Genomic DNA, 22,577 nt, shown 5'->3' on the forward strand with positions numbered 1-22,577 from the left:
CTAAAAAAAAAGAATTGTCCTGTCCCCAAGTACGTATGGTTTTACCTTGCGTAACTGTGCGCAAAATACACGTTGATGCTTGCCGTCAAAATAATACCTTGAAAATAACACCCAACAATTTACCTTTTATAATATGTGCTATAATTGCAGATCAATTTTGCTATTCAAGTCCGGGTCTTTAAATTGTGGGGTATATGGATGGGATGTCAATCAAAACATATTAGCGGTTGGAAATTGGAAATACCAAGATGTGGTATGAGATATTTCCGACTAATGGTACCAAATCTATAAAAAGTAAAATAACAAAAATACCGAACCCCAAGGAAAATTCAAAAGGGAAAGTCCCTTATCAAATGGCAAAATCAAAAGCTCAAACACATCAAATGAATGGAATACAACATATTCCTGACTTGGTACAGTCATTTCCTTATGTAGAAAATGGTGGGTTAAACTTGGTTTTATGGCTAACTAATCCTCTCACTTGTATTCTCGCATAGAATTCAATTATATAGACAACAGTATTCGGTAGATAGGAAGTTGATGAGCTGGACGACAGATGAGAAAAATCATCAAACGGTAGAGCATGCTCATCTAAAGCTACCACATGTCAACTGTCCGGAAAAATTTAATAATAATTTTAATTAAGTATTCGGTAAACATGAAGTTGATGAGTAAACGCATTACTTGGTCACAAATGATTTAAACAGATTTCAGAAAAAAAAGTGCCGACTAAGACAAACTAAATGGTTTTCTAAATCTTATTGTCTTAACCAAAATATAGGTAAGCTCTTGATAAAAACACACATATTTTCATTACTATGGCAATAGTGACAACCAAAACTGCATTATTATATAACTGAACTTCTAAAGGTGAAACACTCGCGGTTAGCAATCATTCATGTATTTTCATTGATACATTTGTTTTTCGAGAATTTGTTCTACCAACAAGTACCAAACTATAAAACATAAAATCAATAGCGTATAAGGTGAAAAATTTGATTATCATAAAAACCCTAAACAGATTTCAAACTTGCCGTTTATTACATTTATGACTTTTTTTTAACTTGGCTGTCAATCTAAGTATATGTATTTTCTTGGTACATAAAGACAAGCAGATATCAACAAATTGTCAGATATATTGGAATGGACTTTGATAAGAAATAATCTATAATTTATAAAGCTGCTGAATACGAACAGTTTCCGTGTATTTTTGGACAGAACAGTATATTATTTTGAACTCTACAGGATAGCCGTAGGAGGATTTTCAAATGGTTTCATGACAGCTTTCGTAACGGCAGACCAAAACAAGTCTTCGCCTAAACCTTTTTGATATCGTAAATATGGCGTCCTGTCAAGTAAATACCTGATAGAATTAGTCATATGACTTGAATCTATTTGACTCTGCATTATAAGAACTATCGCATCTTTCCCTTGGCGTCGTCTTCTTCCCTGTACATGGTCTAGTTCCCATTGGCACCATTCACTTTCTGTAAAGTTATTCGACAAAACAACAATTACTTTCCAGCTTTTGCCAATATACTTAGTAATATTGTCTATGACCTGTACTCCAACATCAAAATCTCGCTGGTGAATGCAAACTTTTAAGTCCATTTCTTCTAGGTGCTTAATGAGCTCCAAATGAACCCACTGTTGATCTGAACCACAGTATATCACAAACGCGTCGTATTCAAAGCTTTCGGAGAAATTTACTCGGACATATCCTTTCCTTTTCTGTTTCATAACTCGAAATAGATAAATTGAATTACGAATGTTTGCCAGACAATTAAACATTAGAATTAACACCACAGTGACGAGAAAAATGGATACTACAGTAACAATGATTATTGTAAAAATCGGACTCCATGTTGAGCAGTTGGCGTCTGTTGGCTTATATTTCACGAGAAGAAGGTTTTTCTTGTACTCTGGGTATTCGCACCTGTAGAAAGTTGGCCAATTTTTTAGTATTGTAGAAATGTTTGAGGAACGTAAATAATCAACAAACCATTTCTGAGCACATGTACACCAGAATTTATTTTGTGATATATCAAATGACTCCAACGATCGTAATAACTCGATCGGAAACGATGATTCATTAATAACTCGAATGTTGTTTCCATCCATGTATAGATTTCTTAAGGACGTCAGATTTTCGAACACTCTTCGATTCCAAGTTGTAATTATATTACCCTTTAGATGCAGGGTTTTTAAAAACGACATCCTTTGAAATAATCTTTCTGGCAATTTCCTAATAAACGATGCTCGTAAACTCAGTTCAGTCAAATTTGACAGTGGATAAAATATTTTCCGAAATATAACAGGATCGTTTGTCATATGATTATTCGATAAATCTACTTCTTTTAGACTTGGGGCGTGTTTGAAAAGTTCACTAGGATCATAGGAAAAAGTTTTGTTTTTGTTCGCTCTCTCAAAATGGAATTCATTGTGAACAAAATTTAATACTTTCAAAGAGGGGCATCTAAATGCTGTTGGTTTAATTGTTGAAATATGAGGCATCCGATTGATCGATAGCGTTTTTAAATTTGTAAGACGGTAAAAAATGTCATTTTCTAAAACCAAAACACGGTTTTCGTCCAGTATAAGCTGTCGCAGATTTTCAAGACACCTAAAAGATGTTAAACCTAACTTACGAATTGCGTTATCTGTTAGATCCAGGAGAGATAAGTTGGGTACTAACGACTGCCCTCCTTCATCAGCACAGAAATTTGGAATCTCAAATATATTATTCGAAATTAGAATTAGATTAATAACTGAGTGTAAACCACGTGCATTTAAAAATACAAGTTCATTTCTTTCAACACTTAGTGTGTGTATCTCAGAAAATTCAGACAGTAGACTGCAATTAAAATTCCTGAATATGTTGTCGTCAAAGGATAGTTTTTCCAAGGTGTAATTTCTGAAATCAGAGAAGAAATCCAAAGGAAGCATAGTCCATCCATTGTTTATAAAATACATTATTTGCATTCGTAGTTTGTTGACATTTTGGAACGACATTTTCAGAGAAGAAATAGTTAATTTTGTTTCATGTGATATTTTCAAATGTCTGAGATAATTCAATTCCTTAAAGGCATCTGCAGTCAATACTTCTATTGAATTGTTCACGAATGATAAACTTGTTAAGTTATTGTTTGAAACATTTCGAAATGTGTCCATACTGATATGAGATAAGAAGTTGTTTTCCAATTCTAATACCACTACATAACTTGGTACTCTTGGAATATACATTAAACGGCTACATCTTGCGCTACTATGTTTTCTGCTACAGCTGCAGAATTTTGTCAAACATGGTACACCGCTCTTTTCTGTCCGAATTTGAACATAGTTGTACCAAATAAAGCAAAGAAAATATAGCTTTAAAAATTCCATTCCTGCTAGTACTTATACATCGACAGAAATGTATTGATATCTATTTTATGTCATGAAATAAATTATTATACATGCAATTTCCTTCCGAACCATCTCTTGATTGAACTCATGCAAAGTCATACCATCCTGTTTATTTTCACACAGAAAAAAAATATGTTACTTCCTCATGAAGTTAACAGCACCAAACATTATTATTTTTTTTCGAAACGAATGTTAAAAAGTGTAAAAAGGAAGTAAAAGATAAACTTTTTTTTTATGGACAATTAAACAAATTAACTAAAATGAAATATTAACTTTTATCACACGTAGTCCTTTAGGGCAGTATGAGCATATGTTGTGATGGTTACTTTGCGTCCATCGTAAATGTTTTTTTTCAACAACTTTCTCTAAAACCGCATGATAAACAAAAGTTTTGAAACTGGCAGTAATGATGTTTGCAATGTTCTCTTCAAACGATCCTAATTTTGTTCCTATCGAATAAAAATATGGCTACAACGGCTGCAATAGAATATATTGGTAAAACTGTGTTTTTTTCTTGTATCTCAAAATTAAAGCAGCTAGAGCAAACCGACAAGAGGTTAATATGATCACTAGGTCAATTCTACCTAGTATGAAATATAACAAGAAATCGCAGGTGTTTGGCATTTTTTTTATTACAGATTAAGAGAAATTTTAAATAAATCATAATAAACAAAAATTACAAGCACCACCACACCAGGTCTACGAATAAATAAATCACCATATCCGGAACCTTTGAGGGTAATTGACCTTAAATGACGAATTCGACCTTTTTTCTAGAAGGTGAGATTCTCGGGTACGTTTTACCTCAAACTATATGGGAATTCACAATGTTTAACTCCAATTTTAAACAAAATGGTAAACGATATCACAAAGACATTCTAAACCTATGTTTAATATGATCAGGAGATTTGCAAAATCGATCTCAAAATAAAATTTAGTGATTCAACCAAAAATAAATGAAATTTTAAAATTTGTTTTAATATATATTATTATATATGGTAAAACCCGAGGATTTTTCCCCGCTTCAACTCCAACATTCAAATAGATAAACACAATCTTATATGTATTGACACCTTTTTAATGCCATTAAATGACCTTTTTCGTCAATCTATTGCTGACTTTGTTCCTTTCAAAACAGTAAAGGATAGAGAGAAACTGTATCAAGAGTAGCAAATAAGATCAATAAGAGATGCGGAAGATACCAACAGGTATATTCAAACTCATAAATCGATTCATCAAACTGACAACGTCATGGCAAAAAAAGAAAACGACCAAAAGAAAACAAAAACCAGTAGATAAAACAAAACATTGAAAACTAACGACTAAGCAACACAAGCCCTATAAAAACCGGGGGTGATCTCCGGTGCTCCGGAAGGGTTAGAAGATCCTGCTCCACATGTTTGTTTCGCATCACGGTGCGAAGCGATATTCACGCCATCTTGAAATTATTATGTAACAAATATCGATTCTCATTGGTTGTATGTTTTTGATGGATTGATTCTATTGGCTAGAATGAGATATTGAATTGGGAACATGTCCCGGAAAGGAGGAGATATTAAATACGGACATAGTTTCATTATGGGTATTCAAGATCCGATCTGGTACCCCACCAAGGAATAGTTTTTCCTTTACAGGTTTACCTTGTTATGTAATGTCGAGTCAATTCGTGTTGATAAATTAGACGAGGGACAAAGATAAACATGATCGGAGTGCTCATCTGACTATATATGCATATACACCAACACTTAAAATACATATAACTGCCATTGATCTCCAAGAAAATTGTCAGAATACTTGAATTCCATGTTATAAAACAAAATCATACATAAAAAACAACTACGTCAAGACCACATGATACCCCGAATTGTGCTTAAGGATCTGACATATTTATGAATTTAATAGCAAATTAGTAACATTGCTGTGTCATGAGGCTATCCATTTGTAAATACGTATTGCGTCAAAATCGACTGTTAAAAGTCCCATAACTTTATTTAACGACAAAACTATATTTTGTTTCAAATCCAAGGCGAGTCTAGATTCGCAAATACCAACATCAGTGTAAAGTTTGTAGTTTATCCAAACGTGTTAGATCGAGAGTATGCCATGTAGAGTATTACCATGAGTCCCATAACTGTGGAATGACAATAAAAAAAATCAAAATCAAACAGTATACTCTGGAATGACGACACACAAGAATTTAAATATCAAAAGGAAGTTTTTTGTCTATCAATCCTAATGTTCCGTTTTAGTTTCGTTGGAATTGGTTAAAGCAAATTTAAGTTTTTGTAGGAAGTATTCATCAACGAACTACAGTTAACCAATCTAAGATGAAGAAATGAAACATTAACAGATTAAGAAACTTTCTTACAGTTCATCAACAGGAATTGACAAATATGGTTGTGTTTCTTTTTCTTTTGAGTACTGACAAACCTACATGTATGCACCTGCAAAAGTTTAAAGGCACTACAGGAACTAGATGGATAAACTTTAACTGCATACTGCAAACTTTCCTGGATTTTGCTGTTTCTTTATCAAAGTCTACAGAAGATGGTAAAACAAACAAACTCCTGAATTCCATTTGATACAGCCCAAGCATTATAATACACAGTTTAATCAAATTGTTGTGCAGATTTGAAAAATGTGGTAAAGTTGTCTCTCTTTTGTTGGAGTCAATAATTATAATTCACTTCAATCATTATACAAGAGGAACATCTCAAACATTTTCCCCAACTTAGTTATTTTGGCATCTTCTGTGGGAATTGAAAAAAAAGGAAAGCTAACATTCAGGAAAGTATCTTAATTTTCTGTTAATAGATAAGGTATTAATTGCCTTTGAAGTAGTCCAAATAATTATTTTAATTACGTCATGTACGTAGAAAGGTGCCACTGCGAAAAATTAAAATAGACTTTCAAGACGTCATAACTATTTGGAACGCCTTTGAAGGTGCATAGATTTGATTTTTTTTTAACACGCACGATGATTTTAAGTACATGAGCAACCATGCAGTGTCAAGAGCAACACCTGCAGAAAACAGATAATATATGACAGTTTCAATTAAAAAAAAATTCTTTTAAGAGTGCATTTTTAACTCAAGAATAAGTCAAATCGGTTAGGAATGAGAATTCAATAAAGCAAAAGACTCTGAAAGAAAACAACTTTTTGAGATGTGGTCATTTCTGATTGGTTATTTTAAAAAGTACGCATTTGCTAATAATTTGAGGAGAAAAAAAACCTAAATTGTGGATTAAAAATTAGGTAATGATCACTGCTAAGTAGAATTTGCATACCTCGTCATAATAAAGCTCGCAAATCAACAAAAATGAGAAACTACACTTTCATCGTCCAACTGCGGCTGATTTTGTGCTGATATTAAGGCCGCTCAAGTCATTTGCTGAAAACGTTAATTTGGAATACATCGAATGCATGTAATATTAAAAAAAATCATCTAAATTTTCCTGAAAAAGCTATGAATGAATAAGAATTATTATCTATTGAAAATTGTCTCATTAGTACCAGTTAGTACACATTGAAAAAAAGATATTTGCTTTATCTTAAGCGGTATTTTCAAGGGAAAAAGAAACAAAGACGGAAACAGATATGATAAAAAGTAACTTACTTAAACATTAGTTTAGAGTCTGTAACACATGAAACATCACAATATTACACGCTTGTTTAAGCTTTTAACCGACATACATACACAAAAAGATAGTAGATAAACAATTTAAGAGAATATCAGCAATGCAACTATGCATTAAGCTAAAAAAAAAAACTGCACTTGTATTTTTAATAAGGAACAACTGAAACTACTATAACGCAGTGTTATAGTAGTCTCAGGGAACAAGGATAAGACCTGGCTTATGGTGACTGGGTCATCTGTATTTTATGTTGAAGTTTCCAATGATCTTGAAAGGATCTTGAGGGAGTTTACAAGATTGAGAATCATAAATCCCAAACTTTTTCATACAAATTTCTTTTTCAATGATGACTATTAGAGTTTCTTTGAATTTTTTGTAAAACTCATCCTTATTTTCTAATAAAAAAATCAGGAAATTGTGTACGATAGATGTCCAATTGGCCTTCAACAATCAGCAAAAACTATAATGTAAAGTCAGCTCTGTCCAAATGGCCTTCAACAATCAGCAAAAACTATAAAGTAAAGTCAGCTCTGTAATGCTGTAAGGCCTTTACATGACAAAATGTGAAACTATTCAAACAAGATAATAACTACCTGATTTATAACAAACAATTAAAGAAAACACAAACATGACAGGCATAAACCTAAGAAAACCACTGGATAACAAGCTCAGGACTGACTTTGGGCAGACACATAAAGAATGTGGCAGGGTTAAACATTTTTGTGAGCTCAGAAACCTCCCCTGACCTGTGGGACATGTTGTAATAAGATAGCACAAATTAAGAACAAACTGCAGATGGAAACCGCTTGAATGTTCAGATTGGAATGAAGCACAACAAACTACATAAAGACAAAAGGCTGCAAGTACCCATCTAAGGGTACTCACAGTTTCTGAAATTAAGCTAATTCAAAGCCAATAAAAACTATAAACCATGTTCTTCCGGACTGAGTATCAATCAGAACACATCAAACATTTAGTGTAAATATGTCTGTTTCAAATTAATGAGTTACTAAGCAGGAGCAATGTTAAAAAAAGAAGAAAAATATACAATTTTATTGGTGTAAAATCCAAATATTGGGTTGTTACCAAGACAAAACAAAACAATATTTACAAACATACAATAATTAAAGTTAAACAACATTGGTATTACATAAGTAAATCATATATTCATATATTTTGGAGGAGGTGATACTTTTGCAATAGTGAAAGTAAAATTACAGTATTTATGATATTGTTATAAAATATAACAAAACAAATATATATATATATATGTAATAAAAAAAAGAAAAATAGAAAGTAATCACAAATTTCTATTACATAGTTAGTTTTTCATGTCAGCTAGGCTATTTCTTAGTACATGAAAATCATTAACCCCTTTAACAAGAATTTTAGATATATCATACTCATTAAATGTAAACATAAATGTAAATTGTTCCTCATCAGACGTTTTGTTGAAAGATGGGACTATACTGTCTACTACCTGAAAAAGTTTTTGCCTGCATTCTTCTAAATTTTGACATTTTAAAGCAAAGTTATATTCATCTTCAACCCTCTTTTTACAGAGGGGACATACTCTTTTTTCAATGGGTAATTTAAGGTGTTTACCCTGTTCAATATTTAGATTGCTATTACTTAATCTTATCTTAATAAAATTAGATATCATGTATCCGTCTAATATAAAAATAAGAAGATGTGGTCTATTAATAAAAATCTTTTTTTCAATTTTCTGTACGTTCTTGGTTTGTTTCCACTAGGGTGTTTTTGGTCATTAAAAAGACTGTTTTTCCAGAAATCTATATATCTTTCAGTTAATTAAAATTTTGTTCCCTACAGCATTAATCAGGCATTTTTGTTTAGGAAGTATTTTGATTTTCCCATACATGATTGAGCCCTATTTTTGAAAAAGCATTTTTCAATATGACTGCAAAACCATTATGCAAATCTTAACTACATTTATAGGCATTTGAAGCATAACTTTCTCCTTTTGCATTTATCAAACAGCACCAAAACCCTATAGAAGCCTTTACAGCATCAATAGCAATAGGTAACATACATATTTCTGCTAAAACTGCTGTATTAACTGCAGCTTTATTGAAACCAACAAGATATTTAGCAAATTTAATTTGAAATGGTTGATGGCAAAAATGATAAATATCTACATTCAAGACTTGAATTGTCTTTAACTATCATATCAAGTGCCCATATTTCACTGCAATAAAGTAGTATAGGTTTTAAACAACTTTCACACAGTTTTAAATGTGGATAAATATTAAGTTTATCAGAGAATAAAAGCTGTCTGATGCAAAGCATTGCCTTTGAAGCTTTTACACAGAAGATTAACTGCATAAGAGAAAATTGCTGAAGGATTAAATACAATTCCCAAATATTGATATTCATTGGTCAAATCAAACTTGAAAAATGAATTATTTTTACCTCTAAAACAACAAATAACTGTATTGTATGGGTCTGTTGGATGATGTCTTCCTCATTTGTGAAAACATTTTGTAAGAAATCTTTTATGAAATACGGCATCAGATTTCTTATTAGCAGGTTAAGTTCTATGAGCATACTTTCAGTAAATATGAGCGTTCTTTAATATGGCCAAAATGGCATTTTTACTGGTTTTATTGTGTGCTCTTTTATGTAAGTTTTGTTAATCTACTGATCAAGATTAAAAAGAAGGCGGGGGGGGGGGGGGGGGGGGGGGGGGTGATAAGAACTCAAAACATTAGTTTAACATCACAAATCTCTGCTTATTTCTATAAAATTATTCACAACTTAAAGATTTGGCATGCTTGAGAGCTTTGCATATGGTTTAGACAATCTGTCTATTGTTGAAGACTGTATGTTGCCCTCTAGCATGTCTAGATGTCATTAGGTTGGTATACATGTACCCACAAATCTCCTTTTCTTCACATATATTAAATTATATTTTGTGTACTGCACCAAGAAGAAATTTCTTGTGAATAGGGCAATGTTTTATTATTCCTTTTGATAGATAATTCAGGACTTACTGATGAAAATGATTTTATTATCTCTAAAATCTGTAGTTTACTGTAGTTTGATTGGAGTTATCTTTCTTTGTATGATCAAGAACATAATTGTTATTCTATATAAGCATCACAACAGATAACAAATGATGTAATTACAAGTTTTTCATTTATTTTTACAAAGAAAGCATATTCTGTCTAATCTGATATCTTAAGTTATTGTATGAGGAAATTCTCATTTGATCAAGCACTGAATCATACATATCATAAACAAGATGGTTTTCAAATTTCTGTAAAGATCAAATTCCCAGAATGTCAGCAATTCCTTTGACTTATGACATTTATGACAATAAGGAGATGAAGATACAATGTAGACCTAGTTCATCGGCAATTATGACAAGAAAACATTTGTTTCAAATTTTTCAGCAAATCCATGTATAGAATGTCTTCTTTTATATTCAAGACTACAAACTTCAGTTAAAACACCTAGGCAGTGTGCATGAAATAAAAGAAGATGGGCAGCATTTGTCTAAAAGACAGCAACCCAATACTAAAATAAGACCAGAAAAATGCACGACTGTCTCAAACAAGTTACAAATGTGAACAGCATGATTCTAGCTGTCATTGAACTTTTATTTTGACAAAATGTTAACACATGTTACAGAGAATTTTTTAATACAAAGAAATTACACAAACATGCTTACCTTGTCAAGGTTGATGAGAATGAAAATGTATTTTACCCTTCGTGATAAAGATGATCTGTCAAAGTCTGAAAACAATAATGACTGTAAGTTTCCTATGTAAATGTATTTTACCCTTCGGTATAAAGATGATCTGTCGAAGTCTGTAAACAATAATGACTGTAAGTTTCCTATGTAAATGTATTTTACCCTTTGGTATAAAGATGATCTGTCAAAGTCAGTAAACAATAATGACTGTAAGATTCCTATGTAAATGTATTTTACCCTTTGGTATAAAGATGATCTGTCAAAGTAAGTAGGGGCCTCGGTGGCCGAGTGGTCTAAGTAGTTACTACTGTAATCACTAGCCAGTCAACATTGAGGTTGTGAGTTCGAACCCCGCTCGTGCGGGTGCACTCGACTCCAATCTTAATTGACTAGGATTGTCAGTTTTCCTATCGAAGGTCGGTGGTTTTCTCTGGGCACTTTGGCTTCCTCCACCAATAAAAACTGGCCACCACGAAATAGCCCAAATGCGGTGCCTAAAAGTGGCGTTAAAAACAAAACAAAAAAAATAAAATCAAAGTCAGTAAACAATAATGACTGTAAGTTTCCTTTGTAAATGTATTTTACCCTTTGGTATAAAGATGAATTGTCAAAGTCTGTAAACAATAATGACTGTAAGTTTCCTATGTAAATGTATTTTACCCTTTGGTATAAAGATGAATTGTAAAGTCTGTAAATAATAATGACTGTAAGTTTCCTATGTAAATGTATTTTACCCTTTGGTATAAAGATGATCTGTCAAAGTCAGTAGGGGCCTCGGTGGCCGAGTGGTCTAAGTAGTTACTACTGTAATCACTAGCCAGTCAACACTGAGGTTGTGAGTTCGAAACCTGCTCGTGCGGGTGCACTCGACTCCAATCTTAATTGACTAGGATTGTCAGATTTCCTATCGAAGGTCGGTGGTTGTCTCTGGGCACTTTGGCTTTCTCCGCCAATAAAAACTGGCCGCCACGAAATAGCCCAAAAGCGGTGCCTAAAAGTGGCGTTAAAACACAAAAAAAAATAAAATCAAAGTCAGTAAACAATAATGACTGTAAGTTTCCTTTGTAAATGTATTTTACCCTTTGGTATAAAGATGAATTGTCAAAGTCTGTAAACAATAATGACTGTAAGTTTCCTATGTAAATGTATTTTACCCTTTGGTATAAAGATGAATTGTCAAAGTCTGTAAACAATAATGACTGTAAGTTTCCTATGTAAATGTATTTTACCCTTTGGTATAAAGATGAATTGTAAAGTCTGTAAACAATAATGACTGTAAGTTTCCTATGTAAATGTATTTTACCCTTTGGTATAAAGATGAATTGTCAAAGTCTGTATACAATAATGACTGTAAGTTTCCTATGTAAATGTATTTTACCCTTTGGTATAAAGATGATCCGTCAAAGTCTGTAAACAATAATGACTGTAAGTTTCCTATGTAAATGTATTTTACCCTTTGGTATAAAGATGATCTGTCAAAGTCTGTAAACAATAATGACTGTAAGTTTCCTATGTAAATGTATTTTTCAGAACTTAGTTACAATGTGTATAGAAGTCTCAGAACAAGGTTTGATATAAGATCTGCCTACAATACTGCTGTTACAAAGTCTTAGATAGAACATTTTCGTTGGTTTTACCTCAAGAAACAAGACCTTTTAGGACAATATCAAGACATATAAAGAAACCACCAAATGCTGAAACCGGACATGTGACTCCAAAGAAAATTGGAGCAGTAATTGAAGTCAAGAATGAACATCAGATAATGGAAATGAGAAAGGCTGGAAGAATGGCAAGACAAATGTTAAACCAGACAGCGGTATGTTTAAAGGTGAGAACAGTTGGAATAATTTGTTTAAAATCTTTCTCAGATAGCTGATTAATTTTTGGACAAATGAAATATATCATTCACTTCAAATTTGTTTAAAAAAATGGTTTGATGGAGTGGTTGTCAAAAGATTCACTGTTTTTTTATCACCTGAATCAGTTGGTTCACATATCAATAAAGTCCTTAGAAATAACCTTACTATAATGGATGACCTCTAACATACTTGACAGAAATTAGTTCCAAGGTTTCAGTTCATTGTTTTAGATGTAAACTTATACACACAATCACCATTTTATTTCTGAAATAATGATTACGATTGATATTTGTTTTAATAATAAATGCAGATTGGGGTAATACCAGATGAAATAGATTCAATAGTACACCAGCAGTGTATAGAAAATGATGTCTATCCATCACCATTAAATTACAAGCATTTTCCAAAATCTGTGTGTACCTCTATCAACAATGTTGCTTGTCATGGAATACCTGACCTACGACCTCTCAGGGATTGAGATATTATCAATGTTGATATAACAGTAAGTTACAATTTTTGATAAACATATGTCCACATAATAGATAAAATATTAAAAACAAATGTTTATATGACTAAGAATATTAGATAAAGATTAAATAATAAAATTGAGAATGGAAACAGGGAATGTGTCAAAAAGACAACAAACCCGACCAAAGAGCGGAATACAGCCAAAGACCAGCAATGGGTCTTCAAAACAGCGAGAAAATTCCACACTCAAAGGTGGGTTTCAGCTGGTCCCTAAACAATAATGTATACTGGTTCAGGGATAATGGACGCCACACTAAACTCTGAAACATATAAATGTATAAAAAAGTATAAATTATACATACACTTGTAAAATTAAAAAAAACATACAAGGTTAACAAAGGACAGAGGTTCCTGAATTCGGAGAGGCGCAAAAATGCGGCGGGTTAAATGTGTATAGTGAGATCTCAACCCTCCCCTTATACCTTTAGCAAATTTTTAATAAACAAACACACATCAAAAATGTAAATACATATAATTTATTTACAGTATTTCATAAAATTAAGTGGAAACATTACAAAGCATTACTGAATGATTAAATACTATTTCAAAACACATAAAGGAAGCTACATTCCAACTGAGAACATGAATAACAGAAAAATTAAAAATTCGTAAGGGTTCCGCGGAACCCAGTGTCTCGCCTTCTTTTGCTGTTGTCTATGTTTTCAGTCTCAACAAAAATGGGGAAAAATTATTAAACATTTTCCTCTAGATATCATCTTTTGATTGTAAGAAGCTTCTGTCCAAGTTTGATAAAAATCCAGGATGGTTTATGAATCCAATAAATGTTTTAAAAACTTTAACTGCAGACTGTATGTAATGATAACTGGAAGAAAAACTAAGTCCATTTATAAGTAATATACGGAAAAACAGGAAATAAATTGTTTACAAATTTTCCTTCTAGATACTAGCTTTTGATCATAAACAAGCTTCTGTCCAATTTGGTACAAATCCAGGATAGTTGAAGAAAGTTATTAAAATTTTTAAAACTTTAATCAAAGAGTGAATGTAATGTTAACTGGCAGAAAAATAAGTCCGTTTATAAGTAAAATACGGATAAACAGGATTTGTTTTTTTACAAAATTTACTTCTGGATACTATCGTATGATCATAAACAAGCTTCTGTCCAAGTTTGGTAGAAATCCAGGATAGTTTAAGAAAGTGATTAAAATTTTAAAAACTTTAACCACAGAGTGAATGTAATGTTAACTGGAAGAAAAATAAGTCCGTTTATAAGTATAATACGGATAAACAGGATTTGTTTTTTTACAAAATTTACTTCTGGATACTATCTTATGATCATAAACAAGCTTCTGTCCAAGTTTGGTAGAAATCAAGGATAGTTTAAGAAAGTTTTTAAATTTTAAAAACTTTAACCACAGAGTGAATGTAATGTTAACTGGCAGAAAAACTAAGTCCATTTATAAGTAAAATACGGATAAACAGGATTTTTTTTATACAAAATTTACTTCTGGATACTATCTTAGGATCATAAACAAGCTTCTGTCCAAGTTTGGTAGAAGTGCAGGATAGTTTAAGAAAGTTATTAAAATTTCAAAAACTTTAACCACAGAGTGAATATTTGTGGACGCCGCCGACGACGACGACGACGACGGAATGTAGGATCGCTATGTCTCGCTTTTGCGACAAAAGTCGCAGGCTCGATAAAAACCCAAATCCATGAAGAGCACAGTCAATCACTATAACTCATCATTATTTTGTAGAAAAGTGAAGAAGAATATTTTATGGCTTTGTTTATTCAACATTAAATGGATTATTGATCGATGGCTCTTATTACAAGTATTTGAATGTGTACCAAGTGAACAAAATGCAAGTTTTTTTCTTTGTTAGGTACACATACTTTACAATATCAATATAAAAGAAACCGTGCTGTAATTGCTGTTGCTCATTTCAAAGTCAGTGATGCCTTCAATTCAATGCAAATATCAAATATCACTTACATATTGGACAAAACAAATGTATGATAGAAATTGAATTAAGCTTATCTTGTAAAGCTTACCCAGTTGAAAAGAAAATTTGTTAAATGCCTTATCTTTATGATTATAAAGGTTTCTTTTGTAAGCTTTGCATGACTTTCAGGGTTTCTTTTTTTTATTTCAGGTATTTTGTGATGGTTTCCATGGTGATATGTCAGAAATTTATTTGATTGGTAATGTAGATGAGAACGGGAGAAAACTGGTTCATGCTACAGAATTGGAAAGAGATGCAGCAATATATGTATGCAAACCTTGGGTGGAATACTGTCAAATTGGTAAAACAATTAGGTAAGTGTAAAACAAAATTGGCTCTTTGTCGTCTTTTTTTGCCATTGTTTATGTCGGTCTCTCTTTGACTTATGAGTTTTAATTCTCCCTTTGATATTTTCCCTTTTTTATACTTTTTTTCTCTTTTTAAACTTTTATCTTGTGTGCTGGTGGTGATACCACAGGTTTTTGTACATAGCCTCATCACTATCCAGATTTTTACAATGCCTCATCACAACAGCACGTGGTAACTAGGACCCATTGTCCTAGACATAATTGTAGAGGATCGTAGCAAGGGCCGTTGATATGAAGTGTTTCAGCCTATTGGCATTTGGACATACCCTAGCCCTCACACTAGTGAATGATTTTTTGTTTAAAACGGTCATTCTGACCTTAACATCATCTGAAAAGTCTGAACAATAAATTATTAAGTCATGTTCAGTCTTTCAGTCAATTTTCAGACTCATCCAATGTGGTAAATTCAGTACTGTTCAGACAATTTGCTTGCAGTCAATTCAGAACTGTTTAGTAGCTTTTCAGACAATTCAGTATGATATTGAAAAAACAGGAAAATAACAGCTACTGAACAGTCTGAACTTAGACTAAACGACTGAAAATTACTTAATAGTTTATTGTTTAATCTTTTAAACATTGTTCAGATCAAAATGACTGTAACAGATCATAGTTTGTGTACAACCTTGCCCCAGGTATTGGTTTATACCAAACTAGAAGAAGGTTGTCAGATTGGGAGGTAATTCATTTGAGAGAAGAAAACTCTGATATAAAATCAAGGTAGACGAAGTTACAGAAACGTGAAACTGGAAGTTCACGCCCTATGCCACACATGTCACTGACAGGAGTTGTAAGTTGTAAAATTTTATCTTTCTGAAAGTTGTAATTACACATAGTAAAATTGAGAATTGAAATGGGGAATATGTCAAAGAGACAACAACCCGACCAAAGAACAGACAACAGCCGAAGGCCACCAATGGGTCTTCAATGCAGCGAGAAAATCCCGCACCCGGAGGTGGTCCTCAGCTGGCCCCTAAATAAAATTGTGTGCTAGTTCAGTGAAAATGGACGTCACACTAAACTCCAAAACATATAAATGAACTAAAATTAAAAAAACATACAAGCCTAACAAAGGCCAGAGGCTCCTGACTTGGGACAGGCGCAAAAAAGCGGCGGGGTTAAACATGTTTTGTGAGATCTCAACCCTCCCCTATACCTCTAGTCAATGTAGAAAAAAGAAACACATAGCAATACGCACAGTAAAACTCAGTTTAAAAGAAGTCCGAGTCCGATGCCAGAATAGGTAACAAAAGAAACTAAGCAAAATGACAATGATACATAAAAGAACAAAGGACTACTAGCAGTTACTGACATGCCAGCTCCAAACCTCAATTAAACTGATTGAGAGATTATGTCTTCATCATATGAAAATCAAGTACAATGCCTCCCGTAAGGGGTTTAGTACTGTATCATACCATCATAAAATATATGAGAAGAACATAACCCGTATCATGCCAACAACTGGTTTTAGAATAAATGTGTTTATTTCCGATGCAAAGACCCTATGAGTGAATCAATATTAATACCAAAATATGCAATCCTTAATGACTTGACAACAGTATCGTAACTATATCCTTTCCGAATAAGTCTGTTTAAAGGTTTGGTTAGCTTTTGAAGTGAATGCCGACATTTTTGTGCTTTGTAAAGAATATTACCATAAAATATTGGATGTGAAATACCTGAACGTATAAGATGTCTGCATGTTGATTTATATTTACGAATGATGTCCTTGTACCGATGATAAAATTTGATAAATGTTTTGACTAGTTTGTGATATCGAAAACCCTGGTGTAATAATTTTTCAGTAATACAGAGATTTCTTTCGTTGATTGTTTTAAATTGTTGAATTAAAGAACCATCTACTGAAAAAGAAGCAACATGGTTACATCGCAAAAAGAAATGATTGTATAGAAAAACAATGTCACAACTTTAAAAACAGTGAACAGTGTAGTGTATTATATGAATTGAACAAGTTATATACTTATTTATATAAATTTTTCCATTTATTAATTGTTAGCTCTGTAGCAGAAACTCATGGATTTACAGTAGTTCAAGCATTTATTGGACATGGGATAGAAGATTTTAATTGTCCACCAGATATATTTCACTTTGGTATGTTGCTTTAGTTTCAATAATTTAGTTCAGTCGCTTCTGTTTTTATCTCAGTTTGTTATCTTATTCTTTTGTCATTTTGTCCCACCTTTATATAATCATTCAAAATACAACACTTATCCTCACAGTAGTACGGAAGTTCTGTATGTCTGTTTATTTGGAGGAGTGGGGATGTTGGTTGTTGAGTGGTTTATTGTATTCTGCGGTATTTTTGGTAATTTCTGTTATCCCTTCAATGTACTATTTAAAACTTAATATGTCTCTTGTCAGCTTTGAGTTAGAATAGTGTACTTAAACTATCATGTTTAAATGCTGTCATCCTGAATATACATGAAGTGTTTGCCATTAAATCATGTTAAGCATATTTACCGGATTTGTAATAACATAACAACACGACGGGTGCCACATGTGGAGCAGGATCTGCTTACCCTTCCGGAGCACCTGAGATCACCCCCAGTTTTTGGTGGGGTTCGTGTTGCTTAGTCTTTAGATTTCTATGTTGTGTCATCTGTACTATTATTTGTCTGTTTGTCTTTTTATTTTTGGCCATGGCGTTGTCAGTTTGTTTTCGATCTATGAGTTTTACTGTCCCTCTGGTATCTTTCGTCCCTCTTTTTTAAGCAGAAAGCAGATGTTGACCTGACTTTTGGTGTAAACAATAGTTGTTAAAATGAGCAGTCTTTGGGACTTGGTACATGTGTCGTGTGACACATCTAGTTAAAAATTGATTTAACATGTGACAATGTTGTTGACATATTACATGTAGGAGAGTTTGAAATAGATACATTGCTCTCAAAACCATTGCAATGGAGATAACATTATGTTTTCTCACATTTTCATGTGATTACTGTAATATGATTGCAAGTTTGGTATGATGCATGTTTATAGAATTGCTAATTTTGTAATATTATATTTCCAGTAACACAAGTTGTCAAGTCAAAATGTAGTATAGCCACCAAACTGAGAAAAAGAAAACTTTACTGTGTTTAATATTGTATATTTCAGCACATGAATCGCCAGAAGTAATGACAGAAGGAGTAACATTCACAATAGGTATATATTTCTTATTTTAGAAGATTATATGGGTATTTTTTTGTTATGGAACAAACTCATACGTTATGGTTAACATGTTAGCAGCTTGCTGTGTAATGTTTTTAGCATCTTTTTTTCAGAACCTATATTAAAGGGAATTTTGCTTTTGTGATAATATTGTTTTATCTGTTTCAAAACTATTGTGATAGAGTGGGTGCTTGTCGGTGCTTGATTAAAGTGTATTGATACCAAAACATCCTTTAAATCAACTCACTGTTCACATTTTCAAAGGTTACTGTATGGAAGGAGACTTTGGAAGGTCTGTTGAAATTTCGAATAAAACCGTTTTAAATTCCAGTCTAATTATTAATTTCGTAACTTTTTTTAGGACTGTATATGAGACTTAATTCTGAGTAGCAAATCCAGACTTTCTAAAAGAGGACATAGGAGATCACAGGAATTTATTGGAATTTTTGTCCCTAAAAAAAGCTTACCTAACACCTTTACTCCAAAATCCTTGTGAAAAAATGATGTTATTGGTTTTACAGACCTTCCACTTTATTCTTTTAGAACACCTCCGTGTTGAAGGCCGTACTTTGACCTTGATGGTTTACTTTTACAAATTGTGGCTTGGATTGAGAGTTCGTCTCATTGGCACTCATACCACATCTCCTTATATCTATAGGTTGATAATTTTTATTAAGAATGAATATTCTGACATTGAGCATGAACATCTGGCAATCTGTTATTGAATTGTGATTGTTTACTCTTTTTTAGAGACTATCTTATCATGAAGTATATTTATTAGTTCAAAGAGATACTGTCTGATGGTTTACAACTAAATTACATTCTTTGTTCTCATATTTTCATGTGAAAACCTTGTTTTTCAATTGCTGATATGCATAAAGTGAACAGCAGGCTGATATTTGCTTCCTATGTTATCTCAGTGGAAGAGCCATGTCAGCCCTTATGTGCAAAATCTGTTTCAGCTGGATTTAGAATACCATGTACAAGTTTAGTGAGACTTGCTCAATCTGAAAATGACCCTGTCATAATAAAACTGTATGAGCAGCACAGTGTACAAGCAAAATAATTTAATCTATTGTTTTATAAAATGACATAGGATATGTTACATCATTGCTAGAAAAAATACATCTTAGTTGAAAGTTAGAGAAGACAAAACATGGTTACAGGAATATTTGGGGGATCATTGGAATATTAAACAACGTGAAAACAAAATCAACCGAAACAAACTAAAAAAAACACAAATTATAGGAATGGACCCACTTTATTCAGTTATATTACTTTAATTTTTATTTCCATTCTAATATAGTGGAAAGCTGTCAGTCTGATAGGGAGTCTCACAATGAATAAGGGCCCAAATTGAAATGTCAGAATTGTTATTATCTGATGTTAATACATAACAGGTGTGTGTTAATTTTGTTATTGTATCCTTTTCAGAGCCTATTCTATCAGAAGGTAATGATGAAGTAGAGATATTATCAGATAGTTGGACAGCTGTGATGTGTGATGGGAGTAGGACTGCTCAGTTTGAACATACAGTATTAGTAACAAATGATGGAGTAGAAATACTTACCAAGTAGAAAACTAGAAAATTTATGACACGTGGCTTTCAATAGATATGAATAAAAGATTTTTCAATATGCTAATTTTAAATGTTTGCAAGGATAATTACCTTTGCGCCAAATTTTGATTGCAGTTATGAAATAGAGGGTGAATATTAGACCTTTGATGTTACATGGGTAGTAAACACTTTGGTTTCAGCAACTTGTCTTTTGTCACTGAATGCAATGAAAAATCATAGAAGTAGAGGCATTAAGACTCTTATTTGGCCCGAACTATAGTAGAAATATAGAAGGCAGCATACAAGATCACAAACCTTTTAACATATCATGAAGATATATGGTATTCATAATATCAGGAAAGCTTTTACATTCAAAGAGTTACGACGGCAGCATGGAGTAATGGAACATTTTGAACATCTGCTAAATTTTTGTCTTGCCTTAATGAAGTTGCTGAGTAGATACTTAGGCATGCTGTTTTTGGTGATAGCGTCATCATCAATTTGTTTAAGTTTGTGATTAGGTCTGTTGAAGGGAAACCACTAATGCTAAGTCAATGATATTTGGAATGCAGTTGAATTAGCATTGGTAAATCTTGCTTCAATGGAGATTATTTTACCCTGCCCACTCAGTCATGGTTTATTGACTTTATAAAACTTTTGCTTAGTTTAAATGTTAAAGTTTGTCATTAGGTCAGATTAAGGGAAACCACTTATGATAGGTCAATGATATTTGGAAGGCAGTTGTATGAGCATGAGTTTAAATCTCAGTTCCAGGGAGATTATTTGGCCCTACACCTCTGCTTATGATAGATTTTAAATGTTTTCCATATATTTTATATTTTGAAAAATGGCTATTTTTTTTTATCAAAATTACCTAAAGGTGAAACAAATCTCTGTGTTGACAAGTTTATTGTTGATATTCATTAAAATTTACACAGATTTTTTAAAATCAAAAACAGTATACACTAGAAACAACTTCAGATTCTGTAAAATTGTAATTACGGTGTTTCATTTTCTCTTAAATGGTTATTTTTTTAGTGTGTTCTATGTTTACACCAAGCAATTATTAAAAAAAATAAAAACACAGTCACAATAAGTTTTCTACTTCTTTTTTTTGGCAAAACACCAGTATATGATCATTAAAAACATTAAAAGTTATGCCTTACTTATTTATTACCTTTTATACTGATCTATGTTCAGCTTCTGTCCATATTTGAAGTTATTTACAAACCTTCATACTTTTGCGCTAAAACAGACCCGAATATCCCATCATAAACATACTTTAGTGGTCTCCATATAGATGGATAGATATATTCATGTTTAATGTCCAGTTGTGAAATTACATTTATATTAGGACAAAATCATGTTAATGTTATATGAATTTGAACTCTGCGTTTTACAAGATAGACACACAAGAGACAATACAATATATGTCTCTGGACCCACTTCACAAGATTTTTAACCTGTCAGTTCACAAGGTAACTGTCTGCATGAAGACCTGTCACCATATTCAGACACAGACTTCGAAATCTGAGTAGACCTGTCATTAGTGTTACTCCTAAATGCCAAGTATTCAGCAAAGAAATAGCAAAAACCAATTGTCAAGAATGGTTGGACCCAAGTGGGATCGAATCCACCATCTTTTGCACCAAAGATGAGCACGCTGTACCCAACAGCTCAAAAATAAAATGAAAATACAATGTGACAAATAAAATGTTTATGCTAATTTGATGCTAACATTAGCGCCATTAAAACTGTGTGTACGCTGCTTGATAATAAATGCCATTTCATGCAGATTCCAAGGATTTGCCTCGCCAACAAATACATTTTAGTTGTCTATTGATTTATTGTATTCACAAAAATAGGAGTGTAATTTTGCCGTTATGATTAGCAGTGACATTTTTTTTTTTAAATAATTTTACTAGTTATTTGTAACAAATATCTGGCTGTCTTATATCATATTGCTATCAGTGTCATGTTTAATATTTTGTCAGAATTTGGTATTTATGGTATATTTTAATATCCTCTATTAAATGTGGACTCTCGGACATAACATATTTATGCTACTCCCTGGTTGACCTGCAGATGTGTTTTGGTAATTTTTGTATTTTGTTTGCTGTCCAGTATCTGAGAAATTGACCTTTACCCAACATCTCTTTGTATTCATAAATTTACTACTTTTCTGCTAAGTCAGACTGCAATATCTTTCAGATTCTGTTCGGCTTAATTATATTAAAAAACATGTATTTATTGCGAAAGAAATGAAACCTTTCCTAAGAATCAATTGGGGTTTACCTGGCTATTCACATTTCGGCAAAAAAGAACTGTCCCATTGAGTACACACAATAACTATTGTTCTCCATGGAGTT

At 32.5% G+C, this 22,577-nt stretch overlaps 2 protein-coding genes across 2 annotated transcripts in view; one reads left to right on the forward strand and one right to left on the reverse strand.

The window, feature by feature from the left end:
• Window positions 1-20,270, forward strand: part of LOC127734402 (methionine aminopeptidase 1D, mitochondrial-like) — a 42,585-nt gene extending 22,315 nt beyond the window's left edge. Inside the window, exon 8 of the mRNA XM_052244258.1 lies at window positions 20,103-20,270. Within this exon, the coding sequence (XP_052100218.1) occupies window positions 20,103-20,227 (125 nt within the window). The 3' untranslated portion in view covers window positions 20,228-20,270. The remainder of the gene's footprint in view (window positions 1-20,102) is intronic.
• On the reverse strand, window positions 983-3,395 carry LOC127734380 (toll-like receptor 13). The gene has a single exon (XM_052244216.1). It carries the CDS (start codon window positions 3,382-3,384, stop codon window positions 1,240-1,242), a length of 2,145 nt encoding a protein of 714 aa, XP_052100176.1. The 5' UTR covers window positions 3,385-3,395; the 3' UTR covers window positions 983-1,239.
• Window positions 20,271-22,577: the final 2,307 nt, after the last annotated feature.

This window comes from Mytilus californianus, unplaced genomic scaffold (assembly GCF_021869535.1).
Source record: "Mytilus californianus isolate M0D057914Y unplaced genomic scaffold, xbMytCali1.0.p SCAF_3, whole genome shotgun sequence".
Lineage (NCBI taxonomy): Eukaryota > Metazoa > Mollusca > Bivalvia > Mytilida > Mytilidae > Mytilus > Mytilus californianus.